The 21380-nt window shown below is 39.4% G+C and overlaps 1 protein-coding gene across 7 annotated transcripts in view; it reads left to right on the top strand.

The window, feature by feature from the left end:
- LOC140482180 (mitogen-activated protein kinase kinase kinase 20-like) overlaps positions 1-21380 on the top strand; it is a 140430-nt gene that overhangs the window by 63707 nt on the left and 55343 nt on the right. For 6 of the 7 annotated variants that reach the window (XM_072579203.1, XM_072579208.1, XM_072579207.1 and 3 more), the window contains exons 10-11: positions 1039-1145; positions 18622-18757. In XM_072579203.1, coding sequence (XP_072435304.1) covers positions 1039-1145; positions 18622-18757 — 243 coding nt within the window. Of the gene's footprint in view, positions 1-1038; positions 1146-18621; positions 18758-19780; positions 20561-21380 lie in introns of those variants that run through there. The other variant, XM_072579209.1, reaches the window with a different exon arrangement.

The following is a 21380-nucleotide window of genomic DNA, read 5'->3' as shown; positions in this document are numbered from 1 at the left end:
GAGCACAAAATTCCAGCTGTATCTTTTCATGGTGAAACCGAGATTGTCACCTCTCCCAGATCCTAACAGACTGCCTTTTTCTGGGTTTTCAGAGATAATTTAAAACTCTTGTCCTCTCAAGCCTATCTCCATAGCAACATGAATTACATGGACGTTGTATCCAAGCAGCAATGCTGATTAACAATCCTTGTGACTGCAACTACACTCTATCCTGAAATCAAATGGAATATTAAAACATAATCATTTACAACCTGACATTCTCAACACCTTCCTGGGTCAAACAACCGAACGATGTTATTGTAATTGTGTGTGTAAACCTTTCACCTTTCTTCCAACAAAACACCCCAGGCTTCTCTTAATATCTAACATATCAACTAGCACATAATCACTTCATTTTGTCCTAAATTCAAAGCACATTATAATGTTATAAAGCTTCATACTATCAATGAAGTCTAATTTATGTTCCTCTTAATATTCTAACCCTTGGAAACCTCATTATGTTCAGGTGAGTCTGTACTGTATTACTTCCAAGAGCAGTATTTCCTGTCTACATGACCAGAGCAATTTGCTCAACTCGACATGGTCCAGCCAGAGATTTGCATAGTTGTAGCAAAACTTTCTTTCCCTTATGTTCTTGCCCTCTAATTATGAAGACTTACCTTTTGTAGTCTTTATGATTTATTTTTATCTATTACTTTAGTGAACTATGGACCCATAAATCTCTTTGGATTTTTATTATTAAATGATGGTCAGATCTAACAATTTTTTGTCTAACAGAGGTGATCCAATACCAAACTGCTTCTACAAGCCTTTTGCCCACTCACTGAATCTCTCAATAGCTCTTTGTAATTTTAGGCTCACGTTTTTACTATTCACTGTAGTACTGTACCTCAAGTCTGTGTTCATGCAATGTGTATATTTCAACCAGCTGTTAAATCTTTATTTTCCAATTAAATTAAATATATAGAAGACACTGTGTACAGTATATATAACTATTTGATTACTGCATTTCTGTTTGCTTGTTATTGGTTCCTACAGAAAAGGCCAAATTTTAAGCAGGTCTTGGGGATTCTTGAGATTATGTCACATGACAGCAAACTTCCAGATCAGTGCAATTCCTTTCTGCATAATAAGGCTCAATGGAGGTAAGCTTATATCCTCTTTCAGCGTACTGGATGGTCATTTTAATCTGTTGAGTCTTTTAACTTTGGAATATATGGGAAATACTACAACTAGGTTTTGGTTTTATTTCATTGGTATAGTATTAGAAAAGTGATACACACAGAACTGCAAGTTTGAATATGGCTGCCTTTTTATGATACTTGAGGCGTCTGCATTTATGCTGTCTCTGATACAGTGTAAAATGGTTGGATTTGCCTTCGTTATATACATACTGTGCTGTCACCGGCTGGAGTGCTGCACATCTAATGTTGACAGCACATTGTCAATACAGAAAATGTATTCTGCAATTCCACAATCCAAAGTATGTAAATAGGTTAAGTACTGATAGCTTTATCCTGTATTTAAATGTTTTTGGCAGCTTAAGTGGAGATTATCACTTCAAAATTAACTTAATTCATTCGTCTCACAAATTAACTCTAAATATTGCACAATTCTTAGTCATCTCTCATGTTTGACAAAGTTAATGGCTACTGAGACTATCAATAAGCACAGAAGATGATTGCCTGAACTGACAACTATTGCCATGATGGAGAGAACTTCTGGATTTTGATATTTTTAGCCTGTACAGCTATAAATGTTATTACTTCAGCCAGAATCCAAAGGATTGAGTATTGAGATTAATTGTTATTACCAGGGCATTACTGAGGAATTGCATATTGTTGGAAAGTTTTTGATCATTAGAATAGTAAAAATTATATAAATATGGCAGCAATTGATGTAATTGATTATTACATATTGCCATTATTTCTATTTTGTTCAGAACTAAGATTAATTTTTAATAACCTATAAATTGGAAAGCTGACTAACTTTGGGCTCACAACTGATGACAGGTCACATAGTTGAGATATTGCAGGGTACTTATCACTCATGGGATTAGAGTCATTATCTACAGAAAATATAATAGCAAGATATTGAGGAAGAAAATTACTAATAAAGATAAAACAAGTTAAAAGATTTGTATATGATATTAAGGCAATTATTTGGAATGACTAATTAACAAGGAGCTGACCCAAATTTCAAAATTGTAATGTTGGGATCAGTTGATATGGCAGCTGCAGCTTTAAGTAGAAACAGGAAGTTAGCTGCATTTGGTTTGAATTGCAATAAATACATTTTATTGTTCAATAGTTCCCATTCAGTTCTGTATTAAGCAACTATACAGTCATAGAGATGTACAGCATGGAAACAGACCCTTCGGTCCAACCTGTCCATGCCGACCAGATATCCCAACCCAACCCAATCTGGTCCCACCTGCCAGCACCCGACCCATATCCCTCCAAACCCTTCCTGTTCATATACCCATCCAAATGCCTCTGAAATGTTGCAATTGTACCACCCTCCACCACTTCCTCTGGCAGCTCATTTCATATTAATTCAGAACTATATTCTTACAACAACCGTGGTTGTATTAGAAGGACAATCTTGGCAGAGGGAAATGTTTATAGCAAGGAGAACAACACAAATGGGCTTGTAATACATACCATTAATGTTTTGCAACCAAACTGTTGCATCAAGAAAATAAAATATGACAAACATTTACTCTCTGATTGGAAAAAGTGAGCCTGAGCATGTGTTGAAGAGTTATTTTTATTTGTGACATGATATCATATAAATAGCATGTCTCCCAGATAAAAACATAGAGGCAGTGACTCAGCGGAGACTAATGAGTGTTACAGGGTTTGCATATTGCAGCTGTATACTGTAACAGCGGCATCATGCCTTCTAATGTATGTTGTTGTGGTTGATGTAACACATTATATGTTATTTTAATTTAGAGATTATGTTGGTGCTGAGATGCAGAAAATGCTTTATAGATTTCATACCTTCATAAGATTGAAATGTGAAACCAAAGTTCTTGAGCAAGTACAAAAATGTTATTTCCAAAGATATTGGATGAATTGGGTATCATAACTATTAAATGCTGCCCTGTTTGAATAAAAAAGTTTTCAGTAAATAGCTCATTAGGAAGTAAAGCAGGCGTATAGGTTTCACAGAAAATGCTTGTAATTAAGGAAATGATACCAAAAACAAAGATGAAGATCACAGAAACGCATGTAATAAAAATGGGATTTGACTTAATCCATCAGAGTAAACCTAGAAACATTATGTAGGTAATATCAGATGTTGTTGTTAAGACTAAATCTGTTCATTCCATAAATAATTCCTTAACAGATTCATTTGTTGTTCTCTCCATGCCCAGTTGAGAAATTGGCGCCTTTCTGTCTTGATACGTTTTAGTGCAGAACAGTCAAGCATTGTCAAAAGACAGCTAGGTTTATAGGTAAAGAGGAGCAAAGTAGTAATGTCACTGCATTAATAATTCAGAAACAGGGGTTAAAGCTGAGAACATAGGTTCAAATGCTACCATGATAGCCAGTGAAATTTAAATTAATATATCTGGAATATAAAACCATTCTCAAAATCTAGGCCATAATAATCATTGCTTTTTCTAAAATCTCAGATGTATCACTAATGTCCTCAAGGGAAGAAAATATGTTTTCCTTCCCTATTCTGGCCTATATGTGACTTTAGAGGTATAATAACGTGGTTGTCTCTTAACTGCCTTCTGAAATGACCGAGCAAACCATTCAGTTTCGCGGACCGTTAGGGATGGAAAACAAGTGCAGGCTTTGCCATTGACATTCACATTCCATGTATGAATAATAAAAAAAAGAGTAATCTTGTAGCATAGGGGGTAACATTTTGCCTCTGAACTGGGAACTCCAGGCTCTGGAAGGTGACTCCAGGTTGAGAGTTAAGTTCTAAATCCTCCCAACAGATGCCAATGGCAGGTGGTGAGAATGGAACATTAGCTAGGAGAGAATCAGAGCCTCTTCCAGCAATGTTCATAGCTCTAGGCTCCAACATGCATGTACAAGTGTATGTTGCCGTAGCAACCTGGATGTCTTGGTAGGGCTGATTGGCTCAGTAGTTGGAACCCAGTGTGGATCAGCTTGATGGCAAAAGCACTCAGTTCAATCCTTCTTTCCTTACCTGTGGTAGATGTTGTGAAGCTATGGGTCAGACCTACCTACAGTTAAAGGATTACATTTGTTTTTGCTCATGACCTTTCCTCAAAAATTTGTTTGGGATTGGGAACCACTACTTGTAACAGGTAATATCTTGCATCTTATTAAGTTTAATGGTGCAGAGGTAAGGTAGACACAGTAACTGTTGTGTCACATTGGGTGAAGCAGTGATCTTAACAGCATTGATCAATTCCAGCATGATCCCAGTAAAGGAAGGAATTTGAAAATTGAAGTTGGTGACTATTTCAGGATGCTTAGGATATTTTTGATAGAAATGTCATGAAAAAAACTATTACAACGACAATTACAGAGTCATAGATATATACAGCATGTAAACAGACCCTTCGGTCCAACTCACCCATGCTAACCAGATATCCTAAATTGTTCTAATCCCATTTGCCAGCATTTGGCCCACATTTCTTTAAACCCTTCCTATTCGTATATCCTTCCAGATACCTTTTAAATGTTGTTATTGTACCAGCCTCCACCACTTCCTCTGGCAGCTCACTTCATACACACACCACGCTCTGTATGAAAAAGTTGCCCCTTAGGTCCTTTTTAAATCTTTGCCCTCTCACCTTAAACCTATGCCCTCTGGTTTTGGACTCTCCTACTCCAGGGAAAAGATCTTGTCTATTCACCCTATCCATTGCCTCTCATGATTTTATATATCTCCCTAAGGTCACCCCTTAGCCTCCGATGTTCCAGGGAAAATAGCCCCAGCCTATTAAGTCTCTTCCTCTAGCTCAAATCCTCCAAACCTGGCAACATGCTTGTAAATCTTTTCTGAACGCTTTCAAGTTTCACATCCTTCCTGTATCAAGAAGACCAGAATTGCACATAATACTCCGAAAGTGGCCAAACCAATGTCCTGTACATCCGCAACATGACCTTGCAGCTCCTATACTCAATGCACTGATCAATACCAAACGCTTTCTTCACTATCCTATCTCCACGTTCAAGAAACTATAAACCTGCACTCCAAGGTCTCTTTGTTCAGCAACACTCCCCAGGACCTTACTATTAAGTATAAAAGTCCTCCGCTGAATTGCCTTTCCAAAATGCAGCACCTCACATTTATCTAAATTAAACTCCATCTGCCACTCCTAGGCCCATCGGCCCATCTGATCAAGGTCCCGTTGTATTCTGAGGTCACCTTCTTTGCTGTCCACTACACTTCCAATTTTGGTGTCATTTGCAAACTTACTAACTATACCTCCTGTGTTCATATCAAAATCATTTATACAGATGACCCAGCACTGGTCCTCATGGCGCATCACTCTCACAGGCCTCCAGTCTGAAAAGCAACCCACTGACTTCTAGTGTCAAGCCAGTTCTGTATCCAAATGGCTGCTTCTCCCTGTATTTCATTTGATTGTTCTTTAGAGAAAACCAAGTTCCAGAGAGGGAGAGCAATAGAAAAATAGGTATTTACAGGTTAACGTCTGTCATTGGGAAAATTCTAGAGTTTGTTATAAGGGATATATTGCAAAATATAGGTGGCACGGTGACACAGTGGTTAGCACTGTTGCCTCACAGCGCCAGAGACCCGGGTTCAATTCCTGCCTTGGGCAACTGTCTGTGTGGAGTTTGCACATTCTCCCCGTGTCTGCATGGGTTTCCTCCAGGTGCTCCGGTCTCCTCCCACAGTCCAAAGATGTGCAGTTTAGGTGAATTGGCAATGCTAAATTGCCAGTAGTGTTAGGTGAAGGGGTAAATGTAGGGGAATGGGTCTGGCTGGGTTGCTGTTCAGAGGGTCGGTGTGGACTTGTTGGGCCAAAGGGCCTGTTTCCACACTGTAAGTAATCGAAATCTAAAATTCAAGAAAAAGATAGAAATTTGGCTTGACATATTAATCACACTTCTTTTGAGGAGATAATAAACAGGATAGATAAAGGAGAATCAGCAGATGTAATATGCAATATATGGATTTCCAAAAGACATTCTGTGAAATGCTAATCATAAGGCTATTCAATAAGCATCCATGGTGTTTGTGAAGCATATTAGCATGGATAAAGGATTAACTGACTAATAGACAAAAAGTTGGGAAAAAAGGGGTTATTTTCAGGATAGCAAGCTGTAACTAGTGGTGTGCCAATGGGATCATTGCTAATGCCACAGTTATTTAACATATATTAATGACTCGCATGACAGAAGTGAATTAATATGTATCACAGAAAGCTAAGTTCAGTGGATGATCGGGAAGGCAAGTGGACTGTTGGCCTTTATTTCAAAAGGAAATTCAAAGGAATGTCTTGCTAAAATTATACTAGGCACTAGTCAGATCACACTTAGAACACAGTGAACAGATTTAGGCTCCTTATCTAAGGAAAGAAACACAAACATTGGATGCACTTCAGAGAAGGTAAGGTTTACTGGGTTGAGTTTGGGCATGGAGAGGTTTTCTAAAGATGCGAGGTTGAGTAGGTTGGGCTTATACTCAGTGGAGCTTAGAAGATTTATATCTTCCTAAATCCTATTAAAAAACACAAGATTTTTAAAGGTCTTGACAGGGTAGATGCAAATAGATTATTCAAACTGCTTAGGATCAGAAGGCAGCAATTCAAAGTAAGGGGTTACCATTTAAGGCAGAGTTAAGAAGGAATTCCTTCTCTCAGTGGGTAGTGAATTTATGAATGTCTGTGACCAGGCATGGGATATTCTGAAAGGGGAGGGTAAGCAGCCAGAGATTGCGGTTGATATTGGTACTGACGACATAGGAAGGTTGAGAGATGAGATCCTGCAAAGGGAATTTAGGGAGTTATATAGAAAATTGAAAAGTAGGATCTCTACTGCCATTTGACAGTGAAGCCAGAAATAGAAAGGTCAGACATTTGAATGCATGGCTAAAGAGTTGGTGTAGGAGGGAGGACGTCTGTTTATTCAAAAAGGAAAAGAAGGCTTACACAAAGATTAGGAAACTGAAGACAAACAGACCCTCGAAGAGCACGAAGATACCAGGAAAGAACTCAAACAAGGAATTAGGAAGACTTAAAGGGACCATGCAATGTCTTTAGCAAACAAGATAAAGGAAAATCCCAAGGCATTTTATTAAGTTATAAGAAGCAAAACGGAAGGATAGATCCAATCAAGAGCAAAGTGGGAATTTATGCTTGGAATTGGTGGAAGTGCATGTGGCCTTATGAATATTTTGCATTGGTATTCATAAAAGCGAAGGACATGGTGGAAATAGAGTCTTGGGAGGGGTACATTGATATTCTAGGGCATATCACCATAAAAAAAGGAGATGGTGCTGGGTGTTTTCAGAAGCATTAAAGTAGTTAAGTCCCCAGGACCTGATGGGATTTATCACAAAATGCTGAGAGAAGCAGGTGAGGAAATTGCTGGATTTTTGTACAACACCTTTGTATCCTCGTTAGTGACAGGAGAGATCCCAGAAGACTGGAGAATAGTCAATTTTGTTTCTTTGTTTCAGAAGAGCAACAGGTATAATCTGGGAAATTACCAGCCACGAGCCTTGAGTAATGGTTGAGAAATTATTGGAGAAGATTCTTAGGTATAGGATTTACTCACAATTGGATAAATATTGACTTATTAGTGATAGGCAGCATGGTTTTGTGTGGGGACAGTTGTTTTTGAGGAAGTAGTGAAGATAATTGATGAAGGCAGGGTGATAGATGTTGTATATATGGACTTTAGCAAGGCCTTTGACAGGGTCCCACAGCTACCTGGATAACACCTCTTCCCAACCTACCTCCTGCAAAAATGCCATCCCGTATATCCAATTCCTCCGCCTCCGCCGTACCTGCTCCCAGGAGGACCAGTTCCACCACAGAACACACCAGATGGCCTTCTTCTTTAGAGACCGCAATTTCCCTTCCCACGTGGTTAAGGATGCCCTCCAACGCATCTCGTCCACATCCCACACCTCTGCCCTCAGACCCCATCCCTCCAACCGTAACAAAGACGGAACCCCCCGGTGCTCACCTTCCACCCTACCAATCTTCGCATAAACCAAATCATCTGATGACATTTCCGCCACCTCCAAAAAGACCCCACCACCAGGAATATATTTCTCTCCCCACCCCTTTCCGCCTTCCGCAAAGACCATTCCCTCCGTGACTACCTGGTCAGGTCCACGCCCCCCAACAACCTACCCTCCCATCCTGGCACCTTCCCCTGCCACCGCAGGAATTGCAAAACCTGCGCCCACACCTCCTCCCTCACCTCCATCCAAGGCCCCAAAGGAGCCTTCCACATTCATCAAAGTTTTACCTGCACATCCACCAATATCATTTATTGTATCCGTTGCTCCCGATATGGTTTCCTCTACACTGGGGAGACTGGACGCCTCCGAGTAGAGCACTTTAGGGAACATCTCGTACCAATCAACCACGCCGCCCTGTGGCACAATATTTCAACTCCTCCTCCCACTCAGCCGAGGACGTGGAGGTCCTGGGCCTCCTTCACCGCCACTCCCTCACCACCCGACGCCTGGAGAAAGAACGCATCAATGTGGACTTCACCAGTTTCCTCATTTCCCCTTCCCCCACCCCACCCCAGTTCCAAACTTCCAGCTCAGCACTGTCCCCATGACTTGTCCTACCTGCCTATCTTCCTTTCCACCTATCCACTCCACCCTCCTCTCTGACCTATCACCTTCATCCCCACCCTCATTCACCCATTGTACTCTTTGCTACCTTCCCCCACCCTCCTCTCTGACCTATCACCTTCATCCCCACCCTCATTCACCCATTGTACTCTTTGCTACCTTCCCCCACCCTCCTCTCTGACCTATCACCTCCATCCCCACCCCCATTCACCTATTGGACTCTATGTTACTTTCTCCCTATCCCTACCCTCCTCTCATTTATCTCTCCATCTTGCAGGCACTCTGCCTCTATTCCTGATAAAGGGCTTTTGCCCGAAACGTTGATTTTCCTGCTTCTCGGATGCTGCCTGAACTGCTGTGCTTTTCCAGCACCACTAATCCAGAATCTGGTTTCCAGCGTCTGCAGTCATTGTTTTTACCTAGTGTCCCTCATGGCATGCTGATACAAAAGGTAAAGTCATATGGGATCCATGATGAGCTGCTAAGATGGTTACAGAACTGGCTCAGTCATGGACAGTATGTAGCAGTGGAAGGATGGTTTTCAGATCGGAGATCAATGTTGTTCCGCAGGGATCAATGCTGGGCCTACTATTGCTTGTAATATATAAATGATTTGGAGGAGAATGTAGTGGCCTAATTAGTAAGTTTGCAGATAACACAAAGATTCAGGGAGCTGTGGATAGTGAGGAAGATTGCCAGGGATAAAGCAGGATATGGATTAGATGGATACTTGAATGGACAAACAACAGATGGAGTTTAATCCAGACAAATGTGATGTGATGCATTTTGGGAGATCTAATACATGAGGGAAGTATACAGTAAACGGCAGAATCCTTAGTAGCATCAACACAGAGAGAGATCTGGATGTACACGTCCACAGTTCCCTGAAAGTAGCAACAATAAGATGATCAAGGAGACATCCTTGCCTTCCTTGGTTGGGGCATAGAGTACAAAAATTGGCAAGTCATGTTGCAGCTATATTGAACTTTATTTAGATAACGTTTGGAATATTGTGTACAGTTCTGGGGGCCACACTACCAGAAGGATATGGAGGGTTTGGGAAGGATACAGAAACTGTTTACCAGGATATTGTTTTACCAGGGCATTAGCTATGATGATAGATTGGACAAACTTGGTTTGTTTTCACTTGAATGTTGAAGAATGAGGGGTAACTTGATAGTAGTTTACAAAATTACGAGAGGCATAGATAAAATGGATAGTATGAATCATTTTCCCAGGGTAGAAATGCCTATTATTAGAGAACATGCATTTAAGGTAAAGGGGGGAAAGTTTAAAGGAAATGTGAGAGACAAGTGTTTTACACAGACGGTGATAAATACGTGGAATGCGCTGAAAAGGTGGTGGAGGTGGATATAATAGTGTTTAAGAGGCAACTTGACAGATATAAAAGGCAGGACAGAGTAGAGACAAAAAAATTTTTAGTTTGAAAAGGCATCATGTGTTGGGCAGTCCTGGTGGGCGAAAGGGCCTATTTCTATTCCATACTGTTCTTTGTTTTTTATATCTGGATCATTGGGATCTCTTTCAGGGCAGATGAGACCTGTACAAAAAGTGTGCATTGAACCTAAACTGGAGCGTCACTAATATCTTTGCAGGAAGGTTTGCTAGTGCTACTTGGAAGTTTTAAACCAGTGTGGCAGGGGATGGAAACCAGAGCAGAAGGTCAGCATGTAGAGAGTGAGCATGATTGAGGAAAATGTAGAGGTTAAATCAAATAATCTACTACAAAGAAAAAGGAATGGCCAGATTAATAGATACGAAGGGACTGGCGGTCTTCAAATGTATTCATTTTAGTACAATGATTATAACAGGTAAGGCAGATGAGCTTAGACCTTGGATTAATACATGGGACATTAGTACCATGGTGTGCTAGCCACTTCCGGAACTTAGTTGATAGAAGTATAGGACTGCCAGCTCAACATTGCATGGTTTAGATGTTTCACACATGAGAGAGAGGGATGTATAAGGGGTGTGGGAGTTATATTACTGATTAAGGGGAATGTCACATCTCCACCAAAGAGGATGTCTTGGAAGGCTCATCCAATGAGGCCATTTGGGTAGAACTCAGGAATAAGAAAGGTGCAGTCACTATGATGGGGTTATACTATAGGCCTCCCAATAGCCAGAAGGAGATAGAGGAGCAGTTATGTAAGAAAAGCATGGAAAGATTTAAAAACAACAGCGTTATTGTAGTGAGGGATTTTATATTTCCCAAAATATGACTGGGACTCCCTTAGTGCCAGGGGCTTGAATAAGCTAGAATTTGTTAGGTGCATCCAGAGGGGGTTCTTGAAACAGTATGTAGACACTCCAACTTGGGAAGGGGCCACAAAGACCTTGCTTTGTGTAATGAGACTGGCCAGATGATCAAAGTTTCAGTGGGGGAGCATTTTGTGAACTGTGGTCATAATTCTGTAAGTTTTAAGAATAATTGGATAAGGATACAATTGGTCCTCAGATGAAAGAGCTAAAGTGGAGAAAGGGTAATTACAACAGTATTAGGCAGGAACTGGAAATATTAGATTGGGAGTAGTTGAGAGTAAATTCACATCTGAGTGGGTGTGTTTAATGGTTAGTTGTTCAGAGTTCCAGGCCAGCATGCTCCTGTGAGGATGAAAGGTAAGGATGGCAAGATTTGGGAACCCTGGATGACAAGAGATGTTGGAAGAGATGTTCAAAAGAGAAAGGAAGCATATGTAAAGTTTAGGGAACAAATCAAATAAAGCCCTTGAGGAATGTAAAGGGAAGCAGGAAAGAATTTAAGGAATTAGGAGTGCTAAAAGTGGCCATGAAATGATCTTGACAAGTAGGATAACGGAAAATCCCAGAAGATGTATAAAGAGCAAGACGGTACCAAGGGAAGGATTAGGTCCACTCAGGGGCAAAGAAGGGAATTTAAGTGTGAAGCTAGAGGAAGTGGGTGAAGTCCTTAATGAGTACTTCACATCAGTATTCACCAAGGAGAAGGACATGGATGAAAAGATTAGGGAGGGGTTTGTTGATATTCTAGGGTAAATATCTTCTATGTTAAGGAGGAAGAGTCTTGAAAAACATTCAGGTGAATAGGTACCCAGGGTCTAATGGGATCTATCCCAGGATACTGATGGAGGCAAAGAAGAGGATTGCTGAGGCCTTGACAGAGATTTTTGTATCCTCTTTAGCCATAGGCAAATCCCAGAAGACTACAGAATAGCCAGTTGTGTTCCTTTGTTTAAGAAAGGCAACAGGAATAATTCAGGAAATTATAGGCCAGTGAGCCCTACACCAGTGGCCATAAATTCTGTGTCCTACGATCTTTACTCCACAACCACCTGATGAAGGAGCAGCACTCCGAAAGCTAGTGCTTCCAAATAAACCTGTTGGACTATAACCTGGTGTTGTGTGATCAGGAAATTATTGGAGAAGATTCTTAGGGACAGGATTTACTCACATTTGGAAAAGAATGGATGGACTTATTCAGGATAGTCAGATGGTCACAAATTTGATTGAGTTTTTTGAGAAAGAGACAAAGATGATTGATGATGTTAGGGCAAGGACTTTTCATGATAAAAAGCATTTGACAAAGGCTGTCATGATGGGCTGGTCCAGAAGATTAAGTCACTTAGAATCCATAGTGAGTTGCTAAGTTGGATGCAAAATTGGCTTGGCCACAGAAGACAAAGGCTAGTTGTGGAAGGGTGATTGTCTGACTGGAGGTCTGTGACTGATGGTGTTCTGCAGGATCAGTGCTGAGGCCTCTGTTGTTTGTGATATATAGATAAATGGTTTGGATGAAAATGTTGGTGGTCTGATTATTAAATTTGCAGGTGACACAAAAATTGGTAGAATTGTGGATAGCGAGGGAGGTTATCAAAGGATATAGCAGGATGTAGATCAGATGCAAATTTGTGTGAAGAAATGGTAGATGATGTTCAATCTGGACAAGTGTGAGGTGATACATTTTGGGAGGTCAAATGCAAGAGGAAAGTATACAATAAATGGCAGGACCCTTTGGATCATTAATATAAGAGGGATCTTGTGTCTGTAGCTCCCTGAAAGTGGCAATACAAGTGGGTAAAGTGGTAACAAATGCATAAAACATACTTGCCTTCATTGATCGGGGCATTGAGTATAAAACTTTAGTTAGGCGACATTTGGTACATTGTGTACAATTCTGGTTGCCACACTGTGGAAAGTTGTGGAGGCTTTGGAGACAATGCAGAAGAAGTTTACAGGATGCTACCTGAATGGACAAATTCGGATTGTTTTCATTAGAGCTTCAGAGGTTGAGGGATGACCTGATAGAATTATATAAAATTATGAGGGGCATTGATAGGGTGGATATTCAGAGTCTTTTTTCCCAGGTTGGAAATATCAAAATCATGGACAAATGTTTAAGGTGAGAGGGAGAAAGTTCAAAGAAGATGTGCAAGGCAGGTTTTCTTTTTACGCATAGAGTGGTGGGTGCCTCGAGTGCGCTGCCAAGGAACATGGTAGAAGCAGATATGATAATAAAGTTTAAGAAGCAATTAAACAGACATATGAACAGGCAGGGAATAGAGCAATATGGACCATGTGCAGTCAGATGGGATTGGTTTGGAATGTCGACATAATCAGCATAGATATGTTGGGCCAAAGCATCTGTTACTCTGCTGTACTGTTCTCTGTTTACCACAGAGGGCTATTGAGGCTATGTTATTAAGTGTGTTCAAGGCTGGGATAATCAGTAAGGAAGTCAAGGTTTCTGAGGATAAGGCAGAAAGACAGAGTTGAGGATTATCAGGTCAGCCATGATCTCATTGAAAATAGAATCAGACCCGTTGTGCTGAATGACCTCCCTCTGCTGCTCCTCTGTCTTATGGTCTTACGTGATTGAATATACAATTGGCGTCATAGATTGGGCTTAATAAAGAGATAGGTGAGCTTTAGAGGTAGAGACTGTGACACTTGAAATAGGGAAGACATTAACTATTTCAGTTGTGTATTGGGAGAGATTTATTCCAGTGAGATTCCTAACACGTTGAGTGAGATGCACAAAATAGTACTGGCTGCAAGATAAACCATTACAGTAGACCCCATGTATGAAATATGTTTAATAGGAGATAAATTTGATACTTAACTTTGAAAATTGTAGGCTGTACATATCTGATGCACAATTCTGTTTTTAAATATGAAAGAATAGACCGAACAAATTGTAAGAAATTTGTGATATTTTGTTATCAGTATAGCAGCCGGCAGGACATAACCATTAGGTGACAAACTGCAGTTACCCCAGACCACGCATGTGTTCAGAAAACCAATTATTTAATTCCAGTGAGATCACCAGCATGCCAGTAGCATATATTTTGAATTAATTTCCTTTTTATGATGACTTTCACCATACTAAGTAATAAATTTTGCACCAACAGCATATAGAAAAATAATTCAGCTTTAAATTCTTGGGGGGAATATACAATCCACTCGGCTTTGAAAGGTGTAAGAATCTATTCTCTGAATGTCTTAGTAAATAATACACTGTCTGGTATGGTACTAAGCCATGAAGATCAAGAAACTCCTTAACTTCAGTTCTTGGTTTGTATGAAGATAGCTGATCTCGGTTGGCACAGTTACAGAAGTGCTACAGTTAGCTTCAGCACTGTGTACATATGGTCTTTATTGAAAATGGGCCAACTTGAATTTCTGGTTTGTTACAACATAAAACTCAATGTATACAGATGTCATGAAACAGAAAATGCAGCAATTAGAAATCAATGTTGTGATGTATTTTTTTTAAAACACCATTGAAAACTGTAAAACTTTAAAAAAAACACAGGTAAAACTGGTTTAGCAAGATTCTGTTGTTAATAGTTTCAAATTATAGTCATGATGGAGCAGATGAAAAGACATCAATATTTTTAGATCTTTACATCAATACTAATGAATCAGAAACATTTGCTTGCTATGAGAGATGACGATCTATTTCTTAACATGGATGTCACACACACTGCTCTCAGATGGTCTCACAAGTCAGCTGCTGCATTCTGGCAGTGAGCAATGATGGAAAAAAACTTGTGTTAACATTTTATGAAAGCCAAACAGACATTCAAAATATTTATTACAAAAATTGTTTAATTATTCTTGTCTTTATAATGTTAATTTTCAGATAGTATACAAGTACTCAGCTATTTAAGTATAAGTTGTAAATACTGAAAAGAATGGGAAAGAAGTGTACACTGGGGCACTGGGACGTTATGAGAAATGAAGTGGAGGTTACGCAAAGATGAGTTCAACACAGATCTCTGTGAGTTCATCTAGAATGCCCTTCCCAAGGAAATTCAATGCCAGAATTGACTGTGACAGCTTGCCAAGGAAGGGAGCACTCAGAAACCATGGAATCAAAAACTGCAGTGGAAATGAATATTTACTCTTGGAAATCTATTCAGAAAATCAACAGGCCAAAACCAACAACTTTCAATAAAAAGACCACTTCAAGACAAAATGGGTACATCTCCGCACTAAACGCTAGCACTTGAAAGACTATGTCTTGGTGCTCCAGTGAGACCTAAAGGATGTCCTGCATTCTCATCCTGTGCTGATTGGGATACAGACACTGGCTTGTTCATTTAAATCTGAACTTTCACGTCAAGTTTAAGTCCAAGAACAGACCTAGTGACAACTCAAATTTTGAGTCAGCAATGTTCAAATGTCATCTTAGAGTCATAGAGATGTACTGCATGGAAACAGACCCTTCGGTCCAACCCGTCCATGCCGACCAGATATCCCAACCCAATCTAATCCCACCTGCCAGCACCAGGCCCATATCCTTCCAAACCCTTCTTATTCATATACCCATCCAAATGCCACTTAAATGTTGCAATTGTACTAGCCTCCACCACATCCTCTGGCAGCTCATTCCATACACGTACCACCTTCTGCGTGAAAAGGTTGCCCCTTCGGTCTCTTTTATATCTTTCCCCTCACACCCTAAACCTATGCCCTCTAGTTCTGGACTCCCCCACCCCAGGGAAAAGACTTTATCTATTTACCCTATCCATGCCCTCATAATTTTGTAAACCTCTATAAGGTCGCCCCTGAGCCTCCGACACTCCAGGGAAAACCGCTCCAGTCTGTTCAGCCTCTCCCTAAAGCTCAAACAACCTACAGGCCAGACTGGAACACTCTGATCTCACTGTTGTTTCCACTCAGACTAACTCTGGGAACACACCAAAGCTGTAATATTGGATACTTCCAATTAAGTCATCAGAATCGACGCCAGGGAGAATAGGGATCAGTTTAATGAAAATGACAATGAAAAGGTCAGCTTATAAGGCTCACACATGGCTCAACCAAAGGAACTGAGAGGAATTGACAATCAGCCACCAAGCATACAGCACACTTCAGGGTAAATGGAGGAACTTTCAAAATGACTGGTGGATCATACTTGTGGATAAATCTCAATGGCATGCTGTTACTGGTAGCATATGAAGCTTCTATGAAGCACTGAAATCTATGTACCAGCATATCAAACCCAAAATCCCTGAGGAGCACTGATGGCAGGACAGTACACATTGACGAAAAGTCAGTTCTGGTTTGCTTGTCAGAGCATTTTGAAATGCTCTTCAGCACCAAGTACACAGTACACAAAACTAGTATCAACTGCATCTAACAATAAACTTATTATGCTGGCATTCCTGTGAGAAATGTGACTGGTACCGATCAGATGAAGAGCAACAAAGCCCAGGAGTCAACAGAATTCCTCCTGAAGTCTTAAAGCATGGTGGCACTACCCTACATACCAAACTCCATGAGGTTTTCATGGCCTGCTGGAAGCAGGGCAGCATTGCACAGAATCTTCATGATGCCATTATTATCATTGTGTACAAACACAAAACAGCAAGGGCAGATTGCTGTAACTACCATGAAATTCATCCTCTTTTTTTATTTGCTGGGAAGATCCTGGCTAGAATACTTCTGAACAGCAGAAAGAAACCTCCCAGAGAGCCATTGCAGGTTCACCAGCACCAGAGGAACCCCAACAAGATACTTATGTTCAGACAAATACATGAGGTATGATCTGAGTAAAACAAAGGGCCTATATGTCACTTTTGTAAATCTCACCAACACAATAAACACTGTAAGCAGAACTAAACTTTGGAAAATCTTTAAAAAACAGATTCCTGGTTATGAAGCAGCAGCTTCATGAAAATCAGGATAGACAAATACAGCAGTGACCTCTCAAATCCCTTCTAAATCTTCAATGGTGTGAAACAGGGATGTGTACCAGCCAGAGCCCTATTCCCCATCACCTTCAGCATGCTGCTGTAGAAGGCAAGAGAATAATTCCTGTGATAGTTCATGTCTCGCCTCGAGACTAATGGATTTCTTTTCAACTTCTGACATCTTCAGGCTCACACAAACACACAAGAGGAACTCATGTGAATGTCTTTTTGCTGATGACTGTGCTCTCTTGACTCACAGGCGGTCAGACCTGCAGTGGCGCCAAGTCATGGGTCCTTTATGAGCACTTCCACCAATGCTACCGCTGCAACATCCTCATGATCTGCTGGCAGGATCATATCACTAACATTGAAGTCCTGGAAATGGCCAAAATCACCAGTATTGAGGCTATCCTCCTGGAAGACCAGCCATGTTAGGTAGGGTATGAGGGCTGTGGAAGGTGGTGGTGATGGGTTTGTATCTGTCTGGATGAACAACAGTTGCCTGACCAAGACTGTTGTGTGGAGAGCTGGCCACTGGTAACTGGAACAGAGGGGCTCCATGCAAAAAATTTGAGAAACTGCTGAAGTTACTCTCTGTGTGACACATTGACCATCGCTAGTGGAAAACATCGGCCATAGATCATGGTTCCTGGAGATGCTACATCAAAAGTGCAACAGGGACCTTTGAGACTAATTAAGAACAAGAATGATAGATAAAAGGAGGAAAAGGATAGATCCAAAGGCCTCCAGCAGCAACTTCACCTGCCTCTGCTTTGGGAGAATTTGCCAGTTTTGTGTAGCCTTGATTCAGCACCAATAAGCCTGCAAGCACTGAGTATACCCTCTCTAAAGTCTTCATCCACTAAACAATAGTTGGAAGTAGACATTACAAAAGAAGTGATACAAATGGTAGAGTTTACTAGAAATGTGATCTTGGAATGGCAATTGTGGACCATGGAAGCACTGGGGAGTGGGGTCCTTAGGTGTGTTATTCAACGCTATATGTTAAAAAAAACTTTTGCTGGAAAACATTTTTGCAAGAAGAGGGTAATGAGTAAAATAATGTAGCAAAATAAAGAAATGTAATGTGCAAAGTAGGGAATTGCCCAGAAAATTTATAGAAGCTATTACATTGTTTGGTCCATAAATTTACATATTTGTCGGTATACTTCTCTGTATAAAGGAAATAAGCATAGTGATGAATTACTATGTATTCTTAAGTGATGTGTATTGATTTGCTTAGCCTTGTTAACCATTGTCTGCTTTAAAATTCGTTTAGAAATAGCCAAAGATTGTTGTGCATGGAGCTAATGCAGTAATACTATAACAAGACTGGGGGATTGTGGCTAAGATATGCCACCAGTCCCAGTTATGGCAACTATTTTACAGTGACATTGGGAAAACTCCATGCAAAGTTTCTGTTACTAGTCTGTTTCAATATAAAACAAGGTGCCTTTAAACAAATACTTTATATATTTATATTTATAAATATTTAGCACATGTCTAATTCAAAATATTGTGGCACCAACCCAGTATTTGTTCTGATTATCTAGGAAGTCAGTGAAATTTAATTAGGATTTAAGTGGGAATCTAAAACAAATTTATTCTAGTTAACAAGTGCTGTAATTGTTTCCTACAGATGTGAGATAGAGGCCACTTTAGAAAGACTAAAGAAACTGGAACGAGATCTGAGCACAAAAGAACAGGAGTTGAAGGAACGAGAAAGACGTTTGAAAATGTGGGAGCAAAAGTTGGTGGAGCAGTCCAGTGCACCTGTAAGTAATCAAAGCTATATCATTAACTGTGATTTTTTAAATGCTACAACTACTATTCACATTTTCCTCTGCTTCAAAAATTACTTATTACACATGTAAAAAAAAATGTAATAAATGTTCTCCTGCATAAATGATGGATAATCTATTTTACCAGCAAGTATGGGGCAAAGTATTGACATACGCCCTCTGGAAGCCCCTGTCCTTTATGGAGACATCACTCCAATTTCTTCACATTTTCTTCTAACTACATCATGTGATTTTCTGGCAAATAAGGGAAAAATAATTTTCCCTATTCAACCACTGGCCACAGCATTCCAGTAAACATTTTACAGTTTTACGTAAGCTTAGGCAATTGAAAAATCTCCACTGTACAACGTCTTAGTTTCACAAATTGTGTAAGTCCCAGACTGTCATAAATAATCATAATGTACTTATTGGGTTTTCAACATTATCCAGAAATGATTCAGTTTAATGTGAGGATTCTTATTTAGTAATCATCAAAACTTATGAAATTCCCTCTTAAAAGTTATTATGCCAGAAAATGTTGGGACAAAATATATTACCCACATATACATATGATAGGAACAAAATGGCCCACATCTGTTAATTTACATCTGAATTTTGTTAAGTTAATTAAGATTAATAGTGTTCATCAAAATAATCCGACAGAGTGGAGGAGGACTCCATTGGTTGTAGTAAATATTTTAAATTAGCTGCTGTTAGAAGATAAGTGAAAAAAATGTCTAGGACACCTGCAAGAGAAAGTGATGTGCTGTTACAAGGCCAGTGGTCACAAAAAACTTTCCCAATTAAGTTGGCTGGCTCATAGTATTACCCATTAAATGTGGAGGAGGACTTTACTGGAAGGTTAAGAATTGCTGTATATATGGTGAGTAGTCACAAGCTAATAAAAAAATCAATTTTGTGCTTTTTCTAAATATTCTCCAGTGCTGATATTTAATCTTTTGTTTGCTGTTGTGTTCATCTATGGTCTTTCTCTCTCTCTCTCCTCTTTTTACTTAGCTTTTCTTACCTCTTACTGCAAGGTTTTCTGAAGAGTCTTTCTATGAGTCTAAGACAGAGGAGTCAAACAGTACAGAGGTGTCATGTCAGATCACAGCTACCAATAACGAGAAGGTAGATGGCATGAACGAAAGTCTGCAGAAAATGATGAGTGGTTTTGGCAATATCCTGTCTATGAACCTAGCAGGACCTGTCATGCAGTCTGGGATTCAGATAGATATGCAAGCCAAGCAGAATTCTTCCAAATCAACTTGTGTCAGAAAGGGGAAAAAAATCAATATGACAATGGATTTTGATCACTGGTCATATGATAGTAATTAAAACTGAGCACGTAAAGCTTTTGAACATTATTAAAGCAACCAATTGTATTAGCCTAGTGAATGTTTGTTTTCCACAGCAATTCTAAACAATACAAATATTAATATATCCAGCTTAGTGTCTTATTTATGCTGTGAGCTTACAGTACTTTATTAAGCATAATGCATGGCAGAAATGGAAGCATTGTTACTTTATTAGAATATCAATCTAAACACTGAAAAGTAGTGCAGCCATTCATGAAACAAAATGTTCTAAAGTTTAAAAAGTTAAAGATAATTGTAAGTAGAGTGTTTCAATATCAACTTTTCATTACCGGAGCTCATTTTTATAAGACCTGAAAATATTTATACAACATTTGAGATTATTTACAATTTGAAGGCTGTTTTAATATGGACGTCTTTTCTGTGTTTTGTGTTAACTATTTTCTATTCCTTTTTTCAATAAACTTAATTTAGTAGCTTATTTACAATTGTCTGGGTTCTCTTTCCTTCAGAGTAGTAATTTTGAAAGAAAATATTTTGTATGCCTGTTTTCTAATACTGTGTATGCTACTTTCACTTCTACTTGGTATTCAGCTATTAAATCCATGCTTTTTAATCTATCCTGCTTTACATATTCTAGACGCTTCTCCATGAGAACCTGGTCACCTTCCTAGTTAGTGGAACAGAGCCCTGCATTCTACTGCTGCTCAGTAAACCAGTATTTATGACGCCAAATTTTTAATAGGCTGTGTTTCAGTCATTTTTGAGACCTGAACTGCAATGTAAAACGAACATTTTGGCTGTTCTGACATGGATAATTTGGTTCCTTTACATTTAATTTTATGTCTGAACACTAGTTGAATATATTGTTTAGCTAATATATTTGTTTGGGACATTGACCATTACAAATATTGTCCTGGCAAATGGATACCAAATACTTAATCTAATTACTACTAATTTATCATATTTTTACACACACTTGTTGAGAGTTTTTATCTTAGTCTAGTTTTGGAACATAGAGCTGACCTTATATTTGCAGTAAGTAACGAAGAAATGAAGATTATGGTCAATCAGTGACACAAGATAAAGAGAAATTGATCCACAAACCTAATTTTAATTGTATCTAATTAAAACATAACTGACCTTAAAGGTGGAGTTAGTATTTCATTCCATTCATTGTATTAAACTTCTTTTGGTTTCCCTGATGTAACTTATTTTTGTGCCTAGAGCTCGAAATAATTGCTGATGTTGAACTAAGAGTGAATGAAAGTATCTCTGAAACCATAATAAGAAATTTTCTT

This window comes from Chiloscyllium punctatum, chromosome 10 (assembly GCF_047496795.1).
Source record: "Chiloscyllium punctatum isolate Juve2018m chromosome 10, sChiPun1.3, whole genome shotgun sequence".
Classification (NCBI taxonomy): Eukaryota; Metazoa; Chordata; class Chondrichthyes; order Orectolobiformes; family Hemiscylliidae; genus Chiloscyllium; species Chiloscyllium punctatum.
Note: the sequence above shows the minus strand (reverse complement) of the source record. Positions and strands in the feature narration are given on the sequence as shown.